We start from the raw sequence: 27338 nt of genomic DNA, 5'->3' as shown, positions 1-27338 counted from the left end.
ACATTGGGTGAGTTTTTGAAAATTATAGCTTTTATAGTGTTTTTAGGCTTGCAATCTTTTTATGTGGGCTAGAAAGCAAGAAAAATCAAAATTGTTCATTAGGATTTTTTGAGGTAGAAAATACCAAGATGTGTTTTGGGAATTTCCATCAAAACTTTAAAGGGTATTTTTACCACTATGCTGAACTATGAATGTCATACTTTAAAAAGTATTATTTACTTGCCCACAAGCCTACATTTAAAGTTTTACTTTCCTAATTTAATTGACATGATTGTATCTGGCTCCTCTTAGCCATGGAGTACACCAGAACTGGAGAGGGAAGCATTTTTGAAACCTTGCTAGAAGACATTTGAGCATTGCGTTGCTTCCTGATTGGGTACTTGATTGGGAAGAAGGAGTTGATTGAGCACCCCCTCAGCTAGTATGCATCTGATTAGGAGTTAGCGCGCTGCTTGAACGTTTTCTAGCAAGGTTTTGAGCACAACTCAAATCAGCAAGGTTATGTGTTCTATCAATTTATTGGATTTTAAGTTCTTAAAACAGACTTTTACGCAAAGATAAAAAAATGTTGTATGTGCCTCATTTTTACCTACTCACATGCATGGAAAATAATTTTTTAAGCTGAAAAGCCGTTTGTAAACCATGTTGTTGCTTTCAAATCTTTGATTTTTGAAACTCAGGTTTTGAAATCTTAAAAACAAATTTTGTTTAATAATGTGACTCGTACTTAGGTTTTTAAGTTGCTCTTCTGTATTGAAGAGAACGCCAATGACCTTCCAAGAATAGGTGCTGGCATCTTCTTAGTCGATTTCATGTGATCTGTCCCCAAAAACATTCAAAATATGCAAAGAAAATTTTTAAATCGGAAAATATGCAAAAATATGCAGTTTAGTCGATTATTTCATTAAATAGGCAAAATATGAGATTGCATTTTTCCTCGATCTCTGGTGATGGGGAAGGTAGAATCTAATAACCAGAATGAGCATTTTCAGTGTTTGGAACAACACTTTCTGCTTCGTTTAGGTGCGAACAAATATGTGAAAAGGTCAGAGCAAAGTAAGGGATTTTGGCCTTTCTACCCTTATTTCGTTCGTGAAAAGTCCAACTGCATGCTCATGAAATGTGCAAAACAGTCTCAATACATCACAAGGATTATGAGAATTGTGAAAATTTCCCAAAAAAAGAATAATCATTAATTCCAGCTTTTTGGGGTTTTTAGCTACACCAGACATAGTGTATGTGCATGTAAGTGCATGTATCGTACAAGAATTTCCAAATCAGTGCTTGATAGAAATTAAAGAACGTGGATATTGCTTGCTTCCATTGATGTGTCAATTGCTTGTCTTTTCCTTGGTGTCAAATTAACGATTTTTCGCTTTTCTTTTTGCTATTTTCGTCCGTGACTTTTTGGGTAACTTTAGTCTAGTGTTGTAAGTGTGCACGATTTTGATGTGCAAAAAAACTGTGTTTGTACGCACCTAGACTAATGGTGCGCCAGCCACATCCACCCAACGAAAAGGACAATAAGATCAGCTGATTTTATTGGACGAATATAAATAAAAAGTACCATCAGGATTAAAATCAATAAGAGGGAATTGATTCAGTAACAAGGTCAATCATCAAAGACAGCTAGGATAGGAGCAAGGTCAATTGTCCAAGACAGGAATCAGGTCAACTATGACATGTGCCAGATAAGATAAGATTGACGACTGTAACAACATCGTTACACCAATGCAGGTGTATCAAGGACAAAAATTTCTATGGTATCTATGCTTTTGACAGACCAGCTGGGCCAGGCTTTTCACTCTGCTGATGAAGAGTGATTGAGAAGCTTTTACATATGCAGTATAGAGGGTGCGAGCTCACAATTTTGAAAGTCCTTTTCATTCTCGTCTACCTTCTCTCGTTTTGGACAAACAAACAGAGAAATACAAGAATACGATTTAAGATGTAAGGTATTTTTCGCTGAACAACTTATTGCAACTCTATTCAAACACCATAAATACACCATCAACCCTTCTGAGAGACCTTTCAAATCCTATCAGAAAATAATTGCAAACACTTTTGGCAATCCAAATAGTGAAAAAAAAACGAGGGCCGTTGTTTACTTGCAACATCCAAGCGACTTTTTATCATCATCATCATCATCTTTTTCCCATCAATTTTGCAAAAAAAGCTAACGGTAAGTTTAGAAAAAGTTCTGTTTTTATATTTAGTCACCAAAAACTTGTGGAACTGAGCTGTTCCTTGTACTATTTGTTAGAAATGTTGATTGCCGAAGTGTTTTCATGTCATCACTTATCAACCATACAGTAAAAAATCTCTTGTAAAATGGTTATTTACATGTCATAATTGCTCAGAATTTTACCCATAGAGTATTTGAAACGTCTCCCAGAAGAATCGATGGCTTATTTTGTGTCACAGTACCTGGGCAATAGATTGCTCATTTAAGAATCTCTTGATAAAGTTTGGCATCTCAGAGAGTATTTTCTCGTTTCTAAGCGTGCGTTTGTTTGTCCACACAGAGGGCACTTCCTCCGCTTCAAGAAAAGGACTATAGATTATGATCATCCTAAATTAGAGCTGAAAGACTGTGCGAAATTGAATTAGATAACGACCTATGTGCTAATAATGATTGATTAAATCGTTCAAAAGTTACATAATATTAAGTCTGCCAACAAATTTGAGTTGGCAGGTCTAGTTGCTCTTGGTACGTATGATCATGGGTAGGGTTCAGAGTTGGTTGGCAGAAAACCCCCTTCATTTCTAAATAAAAACGAGCGCTTTTGGTCTCATTGTGTGCATTTTTTGTTGAAACATAATTTGCCAATTTTTCAGGTTGCGAGACACTTACAGTAATAGCATTTTACTTAAATCCTGGATCGTTAGTTTGCCTCTTTTATTTACATTAAGGGTCAAGTGCTCGAGCTCTTTGTGCCAATAACTAATTGGTCTTTTCATTCAATTCAATGTATATTACTCTTTGGATCAAGTATTACCTTTCGAACAGGTCTGTCATTTTTTACTCTTAATATCTTTTAACTGCAAAAGCAGATATTTCGGTTTGCAACACATCACTAGAAATTGTGAAACTCAAAAAAGATCATGATCATCAGGTTTAGGTGGACCGTACATTAAGTAATGAATAAGGCTCAATGATCTAACCATTCTAACAATGTGGAAGCAAAATTCAGATTGTTTATCCTTTATTTTTGCCACTGTTTGTGTTCGATTTGACTTCGTAAATTCAGGGCAAATACACGGCAGCAAAACTTTAACCATCGCTCAATAAATGGAATAACATGGGTTGACTCACAATTTCGAAAATATTGAAGAATTGAAGATTGGTCTAGTTTTGATCTCATGGATATTTAAGAACCATCCACGAAATAGTCTGACTTTAATCCAGCCATCTTGAGAAGTTGAATTGATCACACCTATGTTGCTTGGTTTTATTAAATGATAGCGGAGTATTAAGCCATTTGATAGTGTTATCAAATCTTATGTCATTTTATTATTGCCTCCACCATCCACAGACGACAACTTTGAAGTGATCAATCCAACGCAAGTTATCCAATTATAGATGCTCAACCTCGATTATTCTTTTTACATGCAGTGATGGGCAAAAGTTCACCTTGTTCAGAATCAATTTGTTTTATTAGACAAAAACTAATGAAATTTTATCACCCAATGTAAATCTGGCCAAAATATTCAAAAAAATATTATATGATTTTATTGTACAGCCGATGGATTAATTTCACATTCATGCTCATAATCAAGACTTGGGTTTTGTACAAAAATCTAAGCAATTATTATGTTTTAATGAAAACCACGTCTATTAAACAGTTTTGAAAAAGTGAACGCCGTTAACTGATTAATTGATACATTAAATACGCTGAACAGTTTGGCAACCCACATACCCTTCTAACATTTGGACGTAACGGAATAGAGTCTCAGCTTAATAGATCTACTAAGTAATACCTCTTCTTAGTCATCTTTTTTGGTAAAGTTTTGCATCCTTAGCCAGCTCTAAGTCTCGGGAAGTGTCGTCAGAAGTTTTTGGAATCGATTGAGCAAATGCTTACATAGTCGTACATGGCTTTCAACTTATTTATCTGTCAAGGTGAAACATTTGAGGTCATGGTGTCTCGAAAACCAACGAGGTGGAGTCATTTCTTCCGAATGTTCTTTGTCTACGTACCAATCGCAAAGGGAAATCCACGGTTCTTCATAAATTCTAGCAACGCCTGACGAGCGACATTTGCATTATATCACCTAGAGCAGAACCTCTGTGACTTGAATTTGGCTGGCTAGCTAGCTAGCTAAATGGCTGGTTGGTTGGTCGGTCGGTCGGTCGGTTGCCTGGTTGGATGGATGAGGACACATGATGCGGGTCGTTGCACCTCAATGCTTTTCTTTTGGCCTCGCACAAAGTGCCGTTTAAAATGATGGGCTGGGTGAGTTGGTGGGAGGAACCTCACCTCCGGTACTTACGTACTAGACCCACTTTTTCGATTCCAGGTGCAATTACTTCATTTGGTCTCAAATCATCCCCCAAATTATGCTAGCCGCTTCCAAGACATCATTCCATTGGTGATTTTTTTTTGTGCACGTGCCTGAAGAAAATTTACTTTCATTTGAATACGATTGCCACAACCGGCCAAATTAGTGTCCAACAGGGTGTGACATCCAAGCAGAGAGAACAGTGCTTCCTGCGTCCATGTGATCCATATCAGAAGAGACACTCTCGGAAAGACGAGCTCCTCTTTGGTAAAACACACGCATACAAGTACACATAATCTCCTAGGAAGAGACACCATGGCGACGTAATGAAGCTCCCAGCGTCAACTCACCCACCAAACTTGAAATTATTACTTTTTTGGTTCAGCTTTTCACGAGCCTTTCTAACCGTTACAAGGAATAAAGTCCTTAGTCCTATTAAAATGAAAGGCTTTGGTGCGGCTAAAACTTTTTTTACCTTTCTATATGTACTCGTATATGGCATTTGATATAACAACGAATTTGAGTTGGCAGATCATTATTATATTCTTAACTATGATGGTAATCAGACCAAAGGCCGAACTCCGAGGAAGAGCCTTCCAACCACCGACTCGTTGACGGTAGGGTGTTAGAAGTGGACCTGTGGTAGAGGACTACAACTAGACCGGCTTTATGACGAAAGTGGACACCGGTGAGGAGTGTCGTTAGCTGCTTCCAAGCAGAAATGACGAACGACATTAGGGAAGAAATCTTTGGCGTTTCCACCATGAACCACCACCATCACAAAAAACCAACAACCATGAAGTAAGCCGAGGAAAACCACGATGACGACGACAACGAAGACATGCAGGAGGAGGAGGAGGACGACGACGAAGGGGGCGGTGATTGGAAGGAGGGCGAGATCCCAACCATATTTCGACGAACAAATGCATCAAGGAACATTCACAAAAGTCACACTTTGAAAGTCAACTTGATAACTTCTCTTTTTCTCGTAGATAGGACAGAAGTGTGGTTCATTGTGTAATTGCTATAATATCAGCAGTGCTTTTTTTTAAATAAATTGAATAGAGTGAAGTGATTCGTATTGCATATGTCCGATGATAAGGCCGACCAGTAATATTTCCTTCCTCAATACCAACAACTCAAGTGATCTTAATTGAATTCGATGAATAACTCTTATGAAGGGATTACAGGGTGAAATGGTAAGAAAACAATCAACAGTCGCTCTATTCAATGCTATCCATTTGAGTAGATACACCTCAGATCATTCGCAGATAATTCCACTTGGTCAAAAAAAGTCAGTCAAGCCAACACAGATCAGATCAAGTGTGAAAATGGCCGATTTTTCGCCATTTCGTCATCGCAAATCACGCTAGATTTAGTATGACTGAATGCCGATTCGGATTTGAGGATCTGATTTCCGACCTACATACGTATGTTCAAAGATATGTCAAGACAACTTTGGGTGAATGTGTGGCACATTCCATGCTCACATGATTCTGAACCTCAAGAACAAGGAACTAGGCCTAGCGTTCTTTCTTGTCACATTCATTAGACCAGGCATTAGAAAGCATACAGATGAGATTTTGCCCTGGAATTCGTGGGCAGTTTTTAGAGTTATGATTCCATTCCCGGCCAAGTTGAATTTCCGTTGTTGGGATGGTACAGTTTTCCTGATCATTGCAAATCATACATTCTCTAGTATCTGTCGACCTCGGTGCAAACTGAATTGAAAGTTTGCCCCTTTTCCGAACAATTTGCAAGCAGACCAATTTGATCGAAGCTGCTTTCAAAAGCCCTTGACACGTGCGTGAGGACATTTGTCTACCACAATCATCAAAAGTGGATTGTGCAATCAATGCAATGGATATCTACGAACTAAAAGCCACGAGACAGAAATTTGTTCCATGGGATGCTATCATGCATTAAACTTGGCATGAACACACACTGCGCGACTTACTTGTTATCGAAGCTATTATTACTACTTCATAGGCATTATCCAGCCGCCTTAACGAGAGTTGAGAGGCAATCATTCGAGAAATTGTCATATATGTCATACTCTCTTAAGGATTTAGTCTAAATTGAGTTCCAAGCCAATCAATCCATCAGCTTGTCACGTGCCGAAATGTCTCATTGGTGATGGCCGGATAGGTCATGGATTGGATGTAAGTCAGAGCATATTTTTTAGACGAATCATTACCGTGAGCAGTACACAAACCTTTTGTCCTCCAATTGAGAGGGCCGACCTTTCAACTTCTAATAGAATGACAATTTCACTTTACAACAAGAGGGTGACAAATGGCAATCAAAGTTTGGCAGTGAGTCTGCCCTACCAGTACTACGTTCATGGCAACGTACTGAATTGAACTACACACGGGTTTGGTTTGAAAAGTAACACTTTGTTCAATGAGGAGCATCAAATCACGCCAATCATCATGGCCAATCAAAGAGGCCTTTTAATTGGCCCCTCATGGATTCCTTTCCTTCAATCGATGAAATCACTTTGAGCCAGATTATGTTGTGGTTTATATAAGGATAAGCGATCGGGTTTACTATCACATGTAGAGGTATGCGAAATGAAATTGTCAGGTCTTTCTACTTATGTATTAGGACAAGACTACTTAAATTTTACTCTTGTGTATAATTTTGAGTCTCAAACAAAGCAGTTTCTTTTTTTTATTCTGGCTATTGACATTGAATAAGTGACGTTTTCGTTTCCAGTCGCGGTCAAATTAAACCGTAGAAAATGATGAAAAATGATAAAATCATTTTATTTGCAACTCCATCCAATTCAGTGCAGTCCGAAACCGAGCGAGAGCACCTCGGTCGGATTAACAGTCTTTGATCGTCATAAACGGTAATCGCACTCTCGCTGATACTTTGTCACCCTTTGTCAGGATTCTGCGGTTCGTTTCCTAATCAGAATCGTGTCATTGCCGCAAATGGACCTCCTTCTGCTTCAATCGTATGTGGTCTAGTTGGCCATAAGATCAAATTCCGATTCTCTCAGCAGGCTGTGTGTTTCTAAATCCGGGGCGAACCCTTTCAGATTTTGTGACACAAAACCAAGAAAGAAACCAGCAATAGGCCCTCTTTATTCATATTGTATAAAGGTAGTGACGAATACATACAATGATGATTAGCCACACTCTCACTTCTTGAGGTGGGGCGTGACGATTTCACTCACGTGGAACAGTTCAAACCTGTTCAAGGCTCTCAATACGGAGAACAATCGACACTTCGTTATGATATCGTTTTGATCTCCGAGTATTTTCTAATTCCCCCTTGTTCGCATTTAAACGACCTCGAGAGAAAGGCCTTGCGGCAAATGTGGCACAAAATTAGATCTCATAAATATGAACGTCCCTTAGCGGTGGCACAATATTTCACCGCTTGTTTAAGTCCACGTCCAACCTTGACATTGTCAATTGATCGCGAGAAGACGCTTCAAATTGAAAATACAACACTGTCGTGATACGGCGACATAACATTCGCTGTTGGTGGTATTATGGCATTGCATCATAATCCAAAATGTGTCTGGTGTCATGTAAATGTAACGTATACGAACATCGCACATTATGTTTGACCTAGAATTAGACACCGTGATGATCCCAGGTAGGCGGAGACAATTGCCATCCTGGTGGTTGCTGGCATTGTCCTAATTGTTGGCAAGTACGATTTCTTTGACTTGAACCAGGCTTGACATGATAAAGTTTGAATGGCCCCTCTGTCATCGTTGTCTTGTTTAACATGATTAGTAGATCGGTTCAAGGATTTGATTTTTGACCCCTGACGAGAAAACGAATGTCACCGTGTGCTACAATTACCATACAAGTTCATTATCCCTTACAACGGATATCTAGGAAGAATTGTGAGCGGAAAAGCGACCAAATGATTTTGTAATTGAGAATATTTGGAACGAGTTAGGCAAGACAAGGTTGGAGACAGTGAGATACGTAGGGTTTAAACTGCAACAAGTGGACTTAAAATGGTACGAAGTAAACCATGTCACAGAGAATGATGTAAACCATGGCTAACGCTAGAGGTATATACCAGTTGTCGACCATATGGACGAGATCATTCAATGTTTCTTCCCTTTCAGAAAACATGATGTATGACGTTGGTTGAAAGGTACCAACAAACAACAAGCGATTTCATTTCCACAAACATTTGTTGGTGTGTAGTGAGTGTACTGTAAGCCAAACACCATTATAGAAGTGCCATTATGAAGACTCCGTATTCAACATCTTCACCCGAACGTCTTGTTCTCATTCTACTGCTATTCTTTCAACATGGTCCGATTTGGGAAGTGCATGGAGAGACTTCGGACCAATGTCCAAGGCCCGATGAGATTGCACCTTGTCAATGCCGGACCAGAGGGCCGACAATTCAAGTCAGGTGGGTTGAAATTAGATTAGAGGAAAAAAAAGTGATATAATTTCCAATAAAATGCTATCATATTTCTAAAAAGTGCGATTAAATGTCTAAAAAATATGTTCGTTTTAGATGTACAAATAGCATGATGAGTCGGATTACCGAGGCCATGATCAACATTCGCAAAAGAGTCGAGCTAGTCGATGTTCTCATCTTGGAAGACAACAACATTCCTCATTTGCCTTCACGGGCTTTCGGTTCGGTGCAAGTGAACCGACTCTTCCTGGAGAACAATAGAATGAACTCCATTGATCGGAACGCGTTTGCCGGCGTAGAGGAGTTCATCAGTGAGATCTACATCAAAGAGCCTCAACTCCAGATCCTACCCAAGGACTCGATTGAGTTTCTGAAGAAACTCACCGTCTTCAGCGTCGAGAACTCGCTGATTTCTGATATGCCCAGATTGGAAGGCCTTCAAGAACTACAGCTCTTCAAGATCGATGGAAGCAAAGTGAGGAATCTTCCCGGAGACAGTCTTCGGAACTTGCCCTCTTTGCGGTATTTGCACATCTCGGAATCTGAGATTGTCAGGCTGGACATTGGAGTGTTGGAAAAACTTCAGCATTTGGTCCTGGCCAACTTCACGAACAATGCCATCTCATGGATCCACCCTCGAGCTTTCCGTTACATGGAAGATATGACCGAGGTGAATTTGAGTGGGAACAAGCTCCGCGATGCGGCCATGGTTGGCAGAGCCATGCGGGTGGTTAAGACCCTAAAAAAGCTGGATGTGAGCCGAAACGAAATTGCAGATCTACGACAAGGAAGTTTCATCGACATAATTAGCTTGGAGGAAGTCAACTTGAGCCACAATAGAATCACGGAGCTGAACCGTGGAGCCCTTCATCGCATGCCCCGCCTGAAGACGGTGGACTTGAGCTTCAACCAGATACGATCTTTCCACAGCGACTCGTTCATGGACACCCCTCAGGTGGAGCACCTCTACCTGAGCCACAACGAGCTAAATCACGTGACTGATGTGAGCTTCGTCATGGATTCATTGCCCAAGTTGACCTTGCTTGATCTTAGTCACAATGACATTCGCGAGATTCCTTTTGGCGCCCTTCGTGGCTATCCTCGGTTGCAGAACTTGAACCTGGCTAACAACCAAATCAGTCAGGTGTCACGGGAGGCCTTGGCAGATCTCCCTTCCTTGATGGAATTGGATCTCAGCGCAAACAAGCTGATTACGGATGCCATGGATGGACCGATCTTCGATCTGCCCTATCTGAAAGTGCTAAGACTCGCCTTTAACAAACTCAGTAAACTGAATGGCAAGATCCTGTCCAATTTGAATCAATTGCAAAATCTGGACGTGAGCCACAATGGAATCATGGATCTGAGTGAAGACGCCTTTCAAGGGATCAAGATTGTGCAAAACGTGAATATGTCCTATAACAACGTCAAAGAGATCAAAAGTGGCACTTTTGAAGGGCTGGTCCACTTGAAGATTCTGGATGCGAGTCACAACGAGCTTGTGGCACTCTCCGACCATCTTTTGGGGGATCAGAAGAACTTGGAGCATCTCTCGTTTGCCCACAATCAAATCCAACTCGTGTCGAGTCACTTAGTGGCCAGACCAAACGATCTTCGAGTTCTCGATTTCACGTCCAACTACATTCTAAATTTCCCAGAAGAGCTGATCAATCACTTGCCCGAGTTGCGGGAACTTCGTTTCCGACAAAATGCAATCCAGCATTTGGGTCGTGGCAGTTTCCAAGGCCTTCATAAACTTGAGGACATTGACATGCATGACAACCGCATAGAAGCAATCGAGGATGACGCCTTCAAAGACCTCACGGACCTCAAAACCTTGGATTTGAGTCTTAACATTATTAGCACGGTGGGCGACACTTTGGAACCCTTGGGGAACCTTATGAAGCTGAATCTCAGTGATAACTACATCACCTCCTTGCCACGCAACGCCTTTCATTCCCTCACGCGGTTGTCAAGCTTAGACGTCTCCAATAACACCATCATGGAAATTGGCAAGGCCTTCGTGGGGATGCCTGAATTGAAATATCTCGACCTTAGTTACAACCATCTACCCATCATTAAGGATGGAGCGTTCAAGAACCTGCCCTCTCTGATTTCATTGCAATTGCACGATAATTCGGTGACGAAAATCGAATCAGATGCTTTCCAAGATCTTTACAATTTGGAAATAATTCGATTGACCAAGAATGGCTTGTCAGAAGTGCGACGCAACAGCTTCAAGGATCTCACCAGTTTGGAAGAGCTGTATCTGAACGACAACTTGATCGAGACACTTGAGGATCGTGCTTTCGTCGATTTGTACTCTATGAAGGAGCTTCACTTGGACCGAAATCTCATGGAGGAATTAAACGAAAAGGCATTTATTCGCACCCCTTCACTCAGGTAAAGGATGATATCTTAGTGTTATCAATCTAGTTATAAGTGCATTCTATCTAATTCTAAGTACAATGAAGACGAGGGTAGGGATATCTTCAGAAAGCCTAGTGGGAACATGACTACGAGGATAGCGGAAGACATTTTTGTCCCTTTTTCAGCGTAACTAAAAGAATGATCTGCTTCCTCTTCCTGCTTCTAAAGCGTTGACTGAAGCGAGGTCCAATTGTTTATAGTCTAACGTGAAGCATTGAGCGGTAGATTTAGGCTTCAAACGAGCGGAACGTAGTGCGAATTGCATAAGACCAAGGAGGTAAAAATCTGCTGAATCGGGATCTCTTAATGTCTATCACTGGTTTGACTGATTCCTTAGAGCTTTGAAATCACCTTGATGGATCTCTTCTATTTTTTTTATTTCATTTGACACCTATCGTAGCAAACAAGCGCAAAAGAGATCCCTTTCTGAGCGACAATCTGAACATGTTGAACCTAATGTTCCTAAGACTTTCTTGCTTTGTAACTTTGCCTGAGAGTTGGACCAATCCCAATTCTGAAATACCAAAGCTCGAAATTTTTAATTATCAAATTTTTGACGCGGATCTTAAATTAGAGAAAAGAAATCCTTTCTCGTCAGAATCTGGCTGGTCAAGTACAAATGTCAAGTACAAATTCTGGTTCTACAATACTTAAGCAGGCATGCTCTGGCTCCATTTTCGGTGTCGCGGACACTCCGAAAAGGCTTTGATTTCATCTATGCTGTTCAGTGATCTTAATCAAGGATCTGTTAATCAGTGAGCATATCGCACTCCTGAAAGCACTTTCATTCGACACTTTCACAAATCCTTACCGCACATATGCATGAAATCAGAGGTCACTAATATTTGTTCCTTCCCACGGTCAAAAGAAAAACAAAAATTACGAAATCAGTCAACTCTGTCTTGGACGAGACAGGCCCCGTTTTGTGTTGGGAAAATCAACACACCGAATAAGTACCATTCATAGAGAGTCTCACGTGTCTCATGAAAAATTATGCATTCACTTGAATGCATGACTTTTAAACGACATGTTCTTTGGAACAAGCACGTGGCGAAAAAGAAGGTACAAAAGGGTGTAAGGGACGGCTTATGCAAGACAGACGGATAATGGAGCCATTGGAATTTTGTTCAAGCTTAGGCAATCAATCAGTCGGTCTTTGCTTTGTCCAGACTTGTGTTTTGATCACTTGTCCATCTCCACAAGCCTCCAATCCCAAAACAAACTTGTACAAGACAACATTGTCTTTACCATATTGCCTTGACAACATTTGAGACCCAATATGCATGTTTTGATTGTTTTGACCTCTTGACTAATTGTTCTTGTGTTTTATGACACATTTTATTAAAGTATACTACAAATTGAGTATGAATATTGCAATTTACAATGAAACAATGAAAACATTGAATAAATAGGTTTCAAAATTTTAGCCAGAAAACCTGCTCTTGCAACATTGGTCCATTGTAGTACGCTGTGTGGAACAAGTTCTGAAGGGTTTCCTTCAAGAAAAAAGACGATCCAAAAGAATCGTTAATTCATTCAATTATGTATCGCATCTTAATTTTTCTCACCCAACAATGTCATGATTAATGATTAAAGAAAACTGTAGTCGCAATTTTTGACATTTTTAGAGCTAAACCAGATTGAATTGATTCGTGGTTAGAAAGAACTTAAACTATTGAGAAAAAAAAGCGATTGCCAAGACTTTAGAGACACAAAGCAGACATCATTTTGTTCCTCCCTGTGATGTAGCTATCTTATTCTTCAAATTTTCCAATTGTCAGCTTGTTTGTGAAAAGTATGTCTCATAACTTAGTCAGGGAATTTAGTGATCCGCCTTGGCCGTACAGCAGATATGGAGGACTATTTTGACCATATATATGATTTTAGGGTTTCTGATTGGTGCTTTATAAATCTCTTGGTTCTAACAGTCTGTCTATTTTCATATCAAAATCGTGAAAACAAACTTTATAGCTCTGAAAATTTACAGAATTTGGAAAAAAATCAAGACATTGGATCAAACACATTTTTTCTGGTCTTTGAAAAACACTGGCTCGATATTGCGGCACGATTTTTTTCGTCAGAACAAGAAGTTCTGCAAAAATTCAAATGTTAATTACGTGTTGCAGAATACATCGAGAATTAATCTGCAGAACCCTTCTTCTTTTTTTATAAAAAACTTGCTTATTTCCCCTCATCTTTAGTCAGATTGAGTCTGTTTGTCAGATCATGCCTATCCTTTTTCTCAAAGACAATGTTCCGCCCTTACGGGCAAATGGGCGTTCAAATCTTGGCATCCTGACCTCCAACTTAAATGGATGAACACCACTAGAATGTGAGTCAGGTCTTTGTTCCCTAACAAGTCGCTGATAAATTGTGCGGCCGTGAAATTCGACAATTACCCATCGAATTGGGTGTCCGCAATTGTCCTTAGACTGTATGGCTTTATTTGCGAGCGAAGATCGCATTTCCTCTCTCAAATCATGGGGAAACGAATAGGATACTTTCAGGAATTCTGAGCAAGTCCATGTTAATCTATTACTGAGTTCGATCTGATTAGGATTCAGAAATCGACACATGTCTACTGTATTCGTGAACTCTCCAGGATTAGTGGTCAACTAGGACGCAACATTTTCGACGTAACGGAGAGAAAACGTGTTTCCAAATTAGGTCGCTCATATTACTGAAAAAGGAGCAAAAAGAGACATCATGAAGCACGTTTTATGCCTTATCCTATCCAGTATTGCTCTATTACTCTGCAAACGTACACAACATCAGTTTGTACCTAATGTTTTTCTTTCTCATATCTCTTCACAATGAGCCGAGCACCTTACGTACGTAGTACGTAGAGTGGCCATTGATGGCAGAAGGAAAATGGGGAACAATGATGCACATCTACCACCACTACTTATCACTCATGCATGTATGGTCTGAGAGCCTGTTGTTGCAAATCTTCTGTAGCTAGCCGTCTTTTCAAGGCGACTTGAAGTCTGTTACTAGGTTGAACTGGCCTTTTCTCGTTCACAAGCGGGTTCATAACCGTCTTGAATTCTATCCAAGATCTAGAAAGCATTTCTTGTCGCACAACATTCATGGATCAGACCACCTTCTTCGAACACGTCACACGTGCCAAAGTAGCCCAATAAGTGTTAGACTACAATAGATCGGATTTAGACGAGAGTATCCGTTACGGGATTGATGATAGCTATCCGAAAAAATCAAGCACATTCTCAGTACTTTGCAAAATATAATGGCTTTCCATTCATGACCATGAAGTAAGAAAATTGTGATTGTAATTCCTACACTGAGATGACAGAAAAATATGAACATGATACGAATAATATTTTGAGCAAATATTGTTTGCCTGGAAGGAGAGAGAGAGAGAAGAAAATGATTCCCGGAACTTTCTTCGAAATGCCGAAGAACAAAAGTACAGGCTAATTCCTGCTAAGAATTATGTCTTTGTGATATAAAAGGTTCGTCGATTGTCAAAGTGGGTGCAATGCTCACAAATGCGGCATAGGTACGATCATAGATCTTAGAGTAAGCCTGAAGCACATATAGGCCAACAAATCCAGAGTTAGTTTCACGGTGCTAAATCTGTACCAATCGATTGTACAGCAACATCTTGAATGTGCTTAGTCCATCTTGGTTCCAACTTGTTCAACAGNTGGAAGGAGAGAGAGAGAGATTTCCTCGAACAAAAGTACAGGCTAATTCCTGCTAAGAAGTATGTCTTTGTGGTATAAAAGGTTCGTCGATTGTCAAAGTGGGTGCAATGCTCACAAATGCGGCATAGGTACGATCATAGATCTTAGAGGTAAGCCTGAAGCACATATAGGCCAACAAATCTTCTATCATTAAGCCTCATTCTTTGTCACAAGTTGACTGGGCTTATATCAACCAGTTTCGACGTTTCCTCGACTTGATTGAACATTCCTACTTAAACTAGCGATCAATTTGGAGCGCTCGATAAGCATTTCGAATGGAAGGTAAATAAAGCATTTCATAGGTGTGGTTGAATAAGTGGGACGTTCAAGACCAGAGTTAGTTTCACGGTGCTAACTCTGTACCAATCGATTGTACAGCAACATCTTGAATGTGCTTAGTCCATCTTGGTTCCAACTTGTTTGGGAGAGACTAAAAAGGTCGGGACTCTACACGTTTCTTACATTATTAGAATAAAAGTTGTAACACTACGTTTTATGCCTCGTGCATCTTAATTAACGTCGAAAAACTGATCTGACTTTATGGTCGTCGACATTTTCTTCCGAACTGAAATAACTTTAAAGAAAAAGTTTTATGTCCTGGTTTATGTATGGATAGGACAATCCTCAGTAAATGCATTTGGGGAATTCAAATTCTCCAATAGAGATTAGATAGAAAGGCATCACAAAAAAACCCAAAGTAATTGTATTCAAGGTTTGCTTTGATTTCATCTGTATTTTGAGACTTCAGATCGTTTCGAAAAAATCTCGGGGGAGGGAAAGTACGTACTTCTAGTGAAACTTTCTCGATTCAAATTTGGGATTTTTCTCGGTATCGATTCCCCGAGAATGGAACTCTGAGTTTATTCCGAATGACATGTGAATATGCCAATTATGTTCCATTTTACTCGATAAGAACAAACGAAGAACGATTCATATTGATATCTTTTTACAAATCAAACCTTTTTACTCTTGATTTTCCTTCTTCTTTGTTTTATGTGGTTACGGGCTTGTTCTAACCCCCTCAAGGAAGTAAACTAAGAACTATCAAACTTGAAAGATCAAAATTCTTCGAAGATTTTCAGCTTGCTTAAATAATTGCAACATTCCACAAAATGAACCTAAGCCTTTGGCTTTGCGTTTTTATTGTTCTGACTAGAAGAAAATAGGCTATGAATCGATTCTTGTTTCTCTTTTACGTGGGCTGGAATGCAATAGAGGATTCTCATTAGTGAATAAATTTAATAAAATATTTCTGATTCTTATGTGGATTTCTATTTTTATAATGTTTGATTCACTAACAAATTAGAGTTAGTCTGTTTGGCTGCCCTGTGAGAACTGGAGGCTTATTTAGAATTGTGTTAAAAACTTGTCCAAGTCAGAGTTAAGATTCCCTACATTAGCGACCACTGTTATTTTATCTTGGGTGAAATATACCGGTATGCATTTAAAAATGGAATCTTCGTTTGACGCCTGGTGAAGTGGGAAAAATTTAAGGTTTGTCGAGGAAGTACTCAACACCCCCCCCCCTCTTCAAATAGAATTGGGCATATTTTTTACATGTAAGAACACACTGAATAAGTGAGTAAGTTCTTGGGAGGAAGACTACAGCCCAAGAAAAGCCTTGACAAGTCCTTGAAGTTGCTGAAAACAGAGATCTCTTGACGTACGTACGTTAATTTGGAGCCGAAATCTTTGTCTGTCACTTTTAGTCACTGGCAGCCGAGTGTATTTTGACCAACTGCCTACCAAGGCCAATCGATGTCTAACCCTAACAATTGATGATATTGTCAAAGCATCCTCGTTTATGATGGATATATGATAGATAATCCAACTTCTGTCGTCCTTGATGCTGATAAAAACCAACTTTTATTTCCATCTAGGTCCTTGAACATGAGCTACAACTTGCTGCGAGATCTGCCTCGAAATGGATTCAGAGGGTTGGAAACCCTGGAAAATGTGGATCTGAGCTTCAACGACCTACGGGAAATCGATGAGCGAGCCTTTCTAGAAATGAGATGGCTCACCCATTTGAAAGTAAGTTGAGCCTTGCGTAATAGCTTATGAAAGCCTCCCAGACTGGCTCACGTCACCAGCTCACATACATATAGTGTCTTTCAACGGTGTTCCTTGGCTTCTTTACCCTTAATATGGCTGCTTCACAAGGAAAAGCACAGCTCTCTTCTCCATTGTATGTAGTCCGGCGAAGTGCATTGCGCTTCCAAGGATGTAAGGTGTATTCTTTGGCAAGTACAGGGTAATAAAGGGTTCAGTGTGACAACGCACCAAGGCTGGACAGATGTACGTCAGGGTAGGAGAGTTGGGGAATTGGGCCGAATTTTGGACATATGAATAAGTTTGTCCAAAAATGTCCATAAATGATGAGTAAGCGTCAGGTGTCCAAAAGTAATCTAGTAGACAATGATTATTCAATCATTCAATCAATTGATAGAACAAATGCACTGACCAACAAATTCAATCAATTAGTTACATAGCATGATATTTTATTGATGCAAATATACAGTAAATAGCCAAAAAAAATCCCGTGGGAGTTATTATGCCCATTTGGCTTATGATGTCAAGTTGGTTAACAAACATTTTCATGGTATTTAATGTACTATTTTGGGCTAATATTGCATCATAGAGCTGAGCAAAGAACATTCAAGGTTGAGAGCAGATATTGGCCTCTCATTCAATGCAATGTGTAAACTAAAATCTCTTAAGGACCATAAGTAGATTTACCCTTTTAAAACTTCAAATGAAATAAAAAATAAATATATTTTCCATATTCTAAGACCAACGAGTGCTCAATTATCCCAATTAAACAGTCATGACCTTGTTTGTTGAATCAATGAGTCAATACACCATGCATTAGGTTTTGAATATGATTACAATTCAATGGCTCCCTTTCATTATAGCTGATTTTCAAGCAACGCAAAAGGACACGTATAAGTCAAATCTATAAACACATTACACTAACGTTAACTCTTCCAGTGAATGAACGCTTTTTATTAACCTTAGAGCTTCATGTCTGAGCTCAGAGTTGAGAGAAAAAGTTTTAAAAATGTCTGATTAAGAAATCGGATCCCTGCTATGTAAAAAGTAAATGACCATGGTTTATCACCATGACCATGGATCTTCAAGACTTATTCAACTTGTAGCATCATCAATCATTAGCAACGCATTGTGATGAAATAGGAATTTAAAAGTGCTGCTTTTGAACGCTTTTGGACAAGGGTGGATAAAAGTGTCGAAAAATGAAATGCTCACCCTGACGTACTTGCGTTCTTGGTGTATTCACCTAAGTGTTCAACCACACGAAAATACACATGAGGACGGGAGTGCGTTGAGCTAGTCTGGATGCAAGTTAGGCACAGTCGGAAAAGCACTTGGACAGAATACATGGGAGGAAAACTGGCGCATGAAATCCAAGGCAAAACGTTCAGAGAAGTTCTTCAAAAACACAAGGAATACAGGAAAGAGTTACGTCAACGTAAAAAAAAGAGCGAGAAAAGAATGCCATCCCTGTCATTAATTTGCAAATAAGAAACGACCGTTGATCTTTGGACATGTATTCTGGAATTTTTTCCAAATCCCAATTGAGAATTGGATAACAACATTGTTCAAACTGAACGGCTTGGGCAAATAACAATTTCCCAGTTACGAAAATTTCTTTGATGCCATCAAATCGATGTTTTGGGCTGGCTGTTCATATTTGACCTGAGGTCGTCGCCAACCACTTTAAAAATCAAATTTCCTTACAAAGATAATTGGCCCATAAGCTCTACCTCGGAAGCAAATTTTGAGCCGAGAGGTTTGGTTATTGGTACTGATGAGTCTCGAACGAACCACAATGGTGCTAGCGCAGTTGGTTAGCGCGCGACCGAGCTAAGTTCGGGTTCATGGGTCAATCCCCCGGGTCTTCCTCCGACCCCCCTTTTTAGTGGATCATCGCCTCCAATGGCACTCCTTGAACCCAGAATTGAACAAGACTTAATACACGCTAATACAAATATTATAGAATAGGGGATCCAATGAGACTTTTAAATTTCAGCTCATTTACTCAACTGGATCTCCGTTAGGGCTTCCGACTCGAGTGAAAAAACGAGTAAAGAAACCAAGACCAAAGATCAGTAATGAGTTTGGAAGTAACGATAGTTTCAAGTCTAATAAAGCTAGGGTCAGGTTTTTGAAATTCAATAGTTTGATCGATTTTGGTCGTTCTTTTGTATAACCCCTTTGCTCAAGAGGGGAGCCCTGATTCAGGTCCTTCAACCTTCAAGGTAAAGAGCAGGCAGACTTTGTGGTTCGAAGCACATCACTAAATGACTCCGTGGAATTGTTGGAATCGACTATGTAAATTATACACTATATATAGACTATCGTACCATGTGCAAATCCATGGTTATGCTCAAGTCAGAAGTCAGTTCAAAACCTTTTGAAATTTGCATGTCTTGCGTAATCTAAATCGCAAAACTAGCAATGCGTCAATTAGTCTGGGTGCAACGAAATTCTTCAAAAAGCAATCTTCATTGCTCTAGATGGTGCGTTTTGATAGGTAAAAGACGATTAAATGTGGGCATTGCTTATATTAAACTTGAACCACGGCCGAATTAGAAATCATTAGTTGTCCTTGGAATATTGGATTAGCGGAAACATTGGGGAAACAAAATAGTTATCTTTCGTTATCTTGTGATGAGACTCTTGTATTCAGATATAAAAATAGTGTATTTTAGCGTTTTGCAATAAAGTTCTAGTGAAACACAGAATACAATGTACCTAACGTTGAAAAGAAAATATGATTTGTTGAAGACATCAGAACATGAGTTAAATCAGTATAAGCTTTTTGAAGAAGGAAAGATTTGTTCAGCCATAAATGATTATGCTTCATTTTAAATGTATTGGATGAGCGCGGTTAATGTTGCTAACTCAAATCCCCTCCACACTAAATGGAACGAACTGAAAGCAAATGGTTTTTTTACGAGACGACTTTAAATGACCCTTATTTGTTGTTGTTAAATGGGCAGCTAAAAACAATACTTACAGCACTTATGTAATCATATTGACTATTGGAAGCAAGAGGGTCAAGTTACATTCATCCAGGACGGTTGACTAGTCGTTTTTTGAAATGTGATCGATTTTGAGTCCCATGGCGGAAAAAAATGCTCGTTGTTGGGAAGAAATGCTCGTTGTCGGTAGTTCGAAAGTGGTGTGCAAACGTTAATTTTGCTTTCCTTTTTAAAACAAATTTTCTTCGTCTATTCTGGACAACTGAACATAATTTGCTTCCAATTTGCTTTTATTTCTGAAATTACCTCAATCGTCATTTATGCACTTTTTTTAATGAATATTACTTTCACTTTTTCAATTTCAATTTTTTCTGGTCCTTTTTAAGCAATCATTCTCCAAGAAGAGAATTAAATTGCCGATTCCGCTCATTTTGCAAAAGTGTCGAATTCGTTCTTTAGTCAAAAAATTGAAAGGCGTTACTCGCTATTATGATCAGAATACAACTGAAAGTTGTACGAGTATTTTCACGGTCGTTACTCACATCTTAACACGCTTGGTAAATGAAGTGAGGCTTGTGATTGTTACTTAAAAAAGGAGGGAAATAATGTAAAAAAAACATACCAAATCATATAAAACGCAAACAAAAGTAAGACACTAAGAACTGACATCGAATTCATAACCATTAGTAGACCACGAACAAAAGGTTAAAACTTGAAAATATCTTTTAAAACTGTTTTTGTGCCACATTTCCAATTTCTCCCTTTTTAAACCATTTTTAGACTTGTTTGGAATCGTTTCGTTTACTTCAGTGCTACTTGATCAGATGAAGAATTAAACCCTCAACCAGAACGCTTTAGCATTTTTTTTTTGGTTTTGGTATTCATTGGCTTTACTATCCGTTGCAAAGAATGTAATCCCCGGTATAATTTGAATGGAAGATTGTAATTTGTCTAGTTGTTGCTACTTACGCTATTACTTACACTACTTATATACTTACAATATTTGTTCAACCAACGAGTTTAAGAAATCAAATTCAACTCCCTTTTTCGGTTTGGGAAAATTTGCAAAAAAGAGAGTTTCCAGTTGAGCTACATTTGCCGTCATCGGTTTGATCCGACCCAAAATTATTTTGTGAACAAAACAACCTTTAGCAACTAAAACAGTAGGCTCCAGAAGAAAATCAATTGTTTACAATGACAACAAGGTCCTAATGTCGAACATTGCAAGAAAAAATAATAATTTTTATTTGAACTCAATGGACAACTCAGGAAATACAGATGTGTGCCTAGATTTTAACAGAAATACGAACGTTGCCAACAGGCTTTTTTCCGTAAGTACAATTCTTTTTGCTTCTTTTTACAACTAATTTTTGCATTTTCACACCTTTTTGGGGCATTTTTTTCAACTCCATCACATTTTTCTCAGCCTAAAAATATCATTTCGTCTAAAAAGGCAACTTTTTTGTCTACCAATTCTCTTCATTATTCTATACATTTATAGCATGATTGGCAATGATTAGAAAAACAGATTTGTGGGTATTTGAGTACAAGAGTAATAATAACAAAAGTTGTATGATAGTCAGTATTTTAGGTGGGATTCTTATGGCCAATAAGCAATAAAATAGCTTGATATCTTAGGGTTGAAATATCAGACTTTTGGGCAAGCTCTGATATGAGCAAGCAAACCTGCCAGTGCCAGTAATGCAAATTTGGTGAGTCAAACAAGTTTTAATGAGATGAATTTTCTTATATTGGGCTGAGCAAGAAGGGTTAGCTTCGCAAGATCCTGTTTCAAGCGCCGATCTAGCATCATTGACTCTGGTTCAAGCAAACAAACGTACCTGCCAGCGCTTGTGTAAATGTCCCCATTTGTATTTAAGAGAAGTTTCCAGTTCGATTCTCTTCCCCGACTTTTCTCCAGGAAACTTTTCGACGCTAATCACAACCACAGATGGAGAACCATTTTGATACAGATTTCGACGCCTCCTATCAGAACTACTTACAAATATACGGATGATGAGCTGGCTTGTTTTGCTGGCCGGTGAGGTACCGACAACTACCAAGTACCTAAACTATAATTCCTAAAGAGTTTCGAAGAAAGTACGTACACTGCTCCCTTTTTTTAAGTGGTTCAAAAGAAGCTGGTCATTAAATTGGTTTCAGGGAGTGGGCAAAGACTGACCGCTTATGTCAAAGTCTATGGTTTTGAATGAACGAATTTGTAAGGCAACGTGGATCATATGCCTAACAAATGAATTTTCAGATTTCACTGGTTAAATTTCATTTCTCACCAAGCTTGCCAAGGGGGTCTTTAAGATGAAATTTGGAATCAGAAGTGAAGGCAACATTGATTTCACGCCCAGCTGAAACTGGGGGCTCGTGTTTTTTTTTTTAGGAAGGTGACATGAGACGAGAAGAAACCGTACTGTAACAATATATTTGAGTATTTCAAACTAGAATGCTCGCTGATTTAATATCAACAAAATGCGTGGAAGAAATGCTCTCATATGTATGCCGCTCGACAGTACGTTCAAAATAGCAAAATCGTGATTTGAGTCTCATTCTGCATTGTTTTCTAGTTAAATGACAATAATATTTGTCGAATTCGAGCCAACGCCTTCAAAGATGCCCAATCTTTGAATTCCATCAGCTTGAGCAACAATCGACTTACCAGGATCTACGAGCAATCCTTCGGAGAAAACAACTATCGTATCTCTCGAATGGAAATTGCAGGTAAGATTGGACGACCATTGCTTGTTACATACAATATTTGGGAGAACCGTCAAAAACAAATTTTGTGTCTTGGTTACATAACGTTGTTCGTTATGTTCTGTGGGGATGGATATGTTTGGAGGATCAGAGGGCAATCCAATTTGGAAACGATCAAAGTGCAAGCTGTCACGTGTAAAGTTTCATTGTTTGCCCTAATATTTTTCGTTTCATGGAAATCTTTTCATGATGGACTATTACAACATAGACTATGAAGCAAACCAGTCTTTTTCCTCCCTTTAAGTTCCAGAGAAATTGAATTTCTATACTGGCCATTTATTCATCAATCAATCAGAGAGCCACATGGGCATAAAACGTGGAAAGATCTTTAGAGATAAAGAAAAAGTCATCATTAACAAATTGGAATAGGTATAGTACGAGTATAGTAGTCAGGTGTATTCATGACAAGCCTAGGTTCAATGTAGATCTACATAGACTGGAAGACATTCTTTGACCCGAATTAGACTGAAGTTGAGTCTGTCACTGTCTCGAACGTTTACGTCATCCGCCCGTTTTGTACTTAAAGCGAAGCAAAGCATTCCGTAGTATGAGGGCCATTGTGCCCGCAAGGGGACCAAAATATCTACAAGTATTTGACACTAGTTCAACATGCTGGTCAAGAAAAGTGATGCTAGTAATTAAACCTTTTCATTCCCCCCGAGGCCCTCTCATGCTCAGGGTCTGGAACTATTTTCACACCCTGTCCCTCGCTCTAACGTCTTCCTTTTTCAAGACACGTTCCTCTTGATCCACAACTGCACGCCTCTCTTGCCCCACGTTTAGGCGTGCTGGGTTCCAATAAGCGTAGTAGGGGCGAGCATGGCCAATGAGTGGCTCGAAGAAAGTGCCTTGAAACATGGTCACGTTTTCAGTAGACTGAAGAAACATACGGAATGAAGGCAACGCTTGGGCGAGCCACTTTGTACACCACGTTGTCCTAGGTCACCGTCAACATATTGGACGAATATTGACCTTCCGATCATAAAAAGCCTGTCCATTGACTTCCACGAATGTCAAAGCGAATTTCTCAACCCTTAGATCCCATATAACCTTTGGGTTTACAATAAAAAAGTTGAGATCTTCCTTCTTTATTTTGTTTCCATGAAAATACTCAATGTACCGATAGCCATAGATGCTCTGAGACTTATTCTTCTAGGCAATCCTTTGACTTGCGACTGTAACACGTTATGGTTGAGAAATCTGGCTTCGGACACGAATGTGGTGCCCGATGAACCTCGATGCTACTTTCCTCGAGCTCTGTCCGGAAAACCATTGCGACAACTTAGAACCTCTCGGTTCACTTGTGATTCTCGAGCGGGTGAGAATCTCATCAAGGATGCGTGCTCGGGGATTCCCTTAAAACGGCCCATCCAAGAAGCCATCCAAGAACAAACTACGCAACAAAATGTTGTAACACGTGAGTGACAGTCTTCCTGGATCATATGATTGCTTCAACGACAGTAGCATGTAAGTCTGTGCCTGGCCTTTTATTTCAGATTACCCAGATCTTCGAGATCGGAAGACATCAATTTGGAAGACAACGTTTCCAATGACAAGGTGGCTGGGGACACTCCAACCATTTATGCCGAAATTAAAGACCCCGAAGACGGGGAGAAGTCAGATGAAGACGACAGTGTGTTCTCTATTTTTGGAATTCCCATCCCGAAACTTCCTTTGAATTTGAATTTTGCCCTTTCACCTGCTCTCTCCTCGGGTTTATTGCCCATCGGTCGAAAAGGAGACAATGCGAACCAAGCTCCAGATACGTCATCATCTAATAAAGCCCCCACAAATCAGATCGTTCCCCCGGAAGTAGATCAAACCCGTGGACCCGACTTTTTAGATCCCATCTGGGTGGAAACTGGCTTAAAGGCAGCCGGATTCTTATTGCCTAAACTGGCTGAGAGCTTTGCCAACAGAGGCACTTCTTCGTCTAGTAATGGGGCGGCTACAGAAAAAAGACAAGTATCCAAGTCTGGGAACAGCGAGAACAATGAGATGTTTAATTACCAGCACCCGACCAATCCAATTATTCCCTTACGTTCGGGGTCCACTTCGAACCAAGAAAACCCAAGATATTTTCCTCAAGACGGGACGAATGAGGAATATTTCCCCAAGGGCTACATTCCTGCCATTCAATACAATCACCCAGTACCCAATGGCTATCCCTTGCCTATGTCAGGCCATACCCCCATCCATGCCCATCCCAATGACCAGGTGTCTTTGCCGTCTAATGATGATTTCAATTCTGCTGTCCCGAAGCAGAACATTCCCCGTCAAACAATTGGTCAACGACCATCCTCGGGTGCTAATCTCGGTTTTGGTAGTTCTCAAGATGACGTGAATGGTTTCAAACCTCTGTTTAGACCTCACACCAAAGATCCCATGTTCTCGCCCAATCAAGGTCAACTGCAACCCGGATCCAGCTTTCAATCCGCCTTTCCAGAGCTAGACTCCCCAATGACTCCTCTTCCACCTGGATTCAAAGTGGCTGATGCTTCAGATCTGACGGATACCAGCAATAAATATCCGCATTTGAACCATCCGTCGCTCCAGTTCACGTCACCCGCCAACAATGAGGTATCCTCTTCAGAATCGACTTCTTTCACACCAATTAGTACAAGCACACTTCAGCCCAATAATCTTGGACCGAGTTATCAAGCAGTCCCTGGAAGTTTCCCTGACTCTAGTTCTATTGACCGACCACCAATTCTCAATCCCGGTCCTTTGCTAACTAATCTATTTGCTTCTACCAACGAAGATACTTCAAGCACAACCCTCAGCGACATCTTGGAGGGACAAGTTAAGAGCGACCCGAATCCAGACTATGAATACGAGTATGTGTATGAAGATGTCGTGCCCGAAACAAAAGCTTCATCCCCCATTGCATCCCTCCCGGGGTTCAATCCTCCATCAGATCATGTTGAAGGACAAGCCGAAATTCAAAGGCTGCTGGAGGAATTCAGACGACAAAACGTGGAAGAGCGAGAAGTGACAGAACGCGTCATCCCGACTTTGCAGGTTCAAGAGGTCACAACTTCAAGTTCTAACGAGGTCAGTACTGAAGGTGTGGAAATCGCCCATCGAGGAACACCCAAGATTGTGCCCGAAACCACCACCTTTAATCTAATCGAGACAGAGCCCGATTACACCACTACATCGTCGGAATACTTTGACGAGCCCAAAGATGACGAGCCCGAATATCAGTATTACTATGAATACTACGACGATGAGGAAGACCCAGCCTCAACCACCGAAGGCTTGACCACCTCCAGTGAGCAACCTGGAGACAACATCTTAGCCCAGCCTCAACAATCTCTCGACGATATTTTCAACTTGATGAAGCAAAAGGGCGATTTTGACCAAAACTCGCCTCAGTCCAAGAACTTCGAGCGCCCTACGCCACCTCCACCCATTCGAACCTCGACTCAGCTTTATGATGTGAACGGGAACTATTTGGAAAGCCAACGGAGCTCTGTCACCGTGGATAGTGTGAGTGCGAGTCGCATTCAAGCTCCTGAGGTGCCGGATTTGGATGAGCCCAAATCCTCCACTCTCTCGTCACTTGACGGGAGTGTAACCCGACGATCTTCGAGTCCTTACCCGTTCCACCCTGATCGCTCGGATCCTGCTAGTAAGCCCAATAGGGATGACCAGCCAGGATGGTACTACTCGAATTATAATAAGGACAATGTGGAGCCTTTCCGCGGTCCAGGAGCTGATGACATGCAGCACAACGGATCCTCCTCCAGTCGATTGCACTGTTTGAATAGCGCACCTCTGACTCTCATTTCTACCGTGTTGTTAGTCCTGGCTCCCAGAATATGGGGAACATGGCACGTATAAATTGTACAATTGTTTCCTACTCTTTTATGAATTCGTACCTTATAATGTACACATGAGGAATCATTCTATGAATGTTTAGCAAACTGGATTTGCTCTGTGTCTTCTCTAGAGGCCAAAATTTGTGAGATTTATGACCGACAGTCAACAACTTCATGTACATAAAGACTTATTATTGTAACGAAATACACCCCGTTGACAAGTGATTGGCTGCCCTTTGCTCACAAGTGGTGCAAATTTACCGAGTTTTCTTTGCTTCAACCGAACGTTACCGACCCTTTCTCTATTCATCTACGAACATAGTCACAGACTTCTAGAAATGTGGACTGCGAACGAACGGAAACGAAAATTTCGTATCTCCTGAACCATTCACTTTATTGAAAATTACCAATAGAAAGGATCACAAGATATTGTCGAATAGGTGAACTTAAGCAAACTTGAAACCAAAACTGTGTTTGGAGTACTCAGGAGATTTGGTCTAAGTTATGTAGTAAACACTACATAAAATTCGACTTTTCGGCCTGTTTTTGGTCAGCTACATAAGCTTTTGAAATCATGTCTTTGAAACAAGACACTTTAAAGGCAAATGGTATAAAAATGATGTGCCTTCAATTTTAGAGATCTACGTTTCTTATTTTGTTAGTTTATTTCGAAAAGTGGGTCAGAGTCGCCA

The 27338-nt window shown here is 40.0% G+C and overlaps 1 protein-coding gene across 1 annotated transcript; it reads left to right on the top strand.

Moving 5' to 3' along the window:
* Window positions 1-9038: 9038 nt before the first annotated feature.
* Window positions 9039-26871, top strand: LOC131885870 (protein artichoke-like). Its single transcript, XM_059234058.1, is given in 6 exon segments — window positions 9039-11313; window positions 16928-17081; window positions 22633-22786; window positions 23979-24239; window positions 24319-24342; window positions 24345-26871. Coding segments are annotated over 6 exon segments (5187 nt in total). The 5' UTR covers window positions 9039-9043; the 3' UTR covers window positions 26669-26871.
* Window positions 26872-27338: the final 467 nt, after the last annotated feature.

This window comes from Tigriopus californicus, chromosome 8, assembly GCF_007210705.1.
Source record: "Tigriopus californicus strain San Diego chromosome 8, Tcal_SD_v2.1, whole genome shotgun sequence".
NCBI classification, from domain to species: domain Eukaryota; kingdom Metazoa; phylum Arthropoda; class Copepoda; order Harpacticoida; family Harpacticidae; genus Tigriopus; species Tigriopus californicus.
The sequence above is the reverse complement of the archived record's forward strand: the minus strand, read 5'-3'. Positions and strand labels throughout refer to the sequence as shown.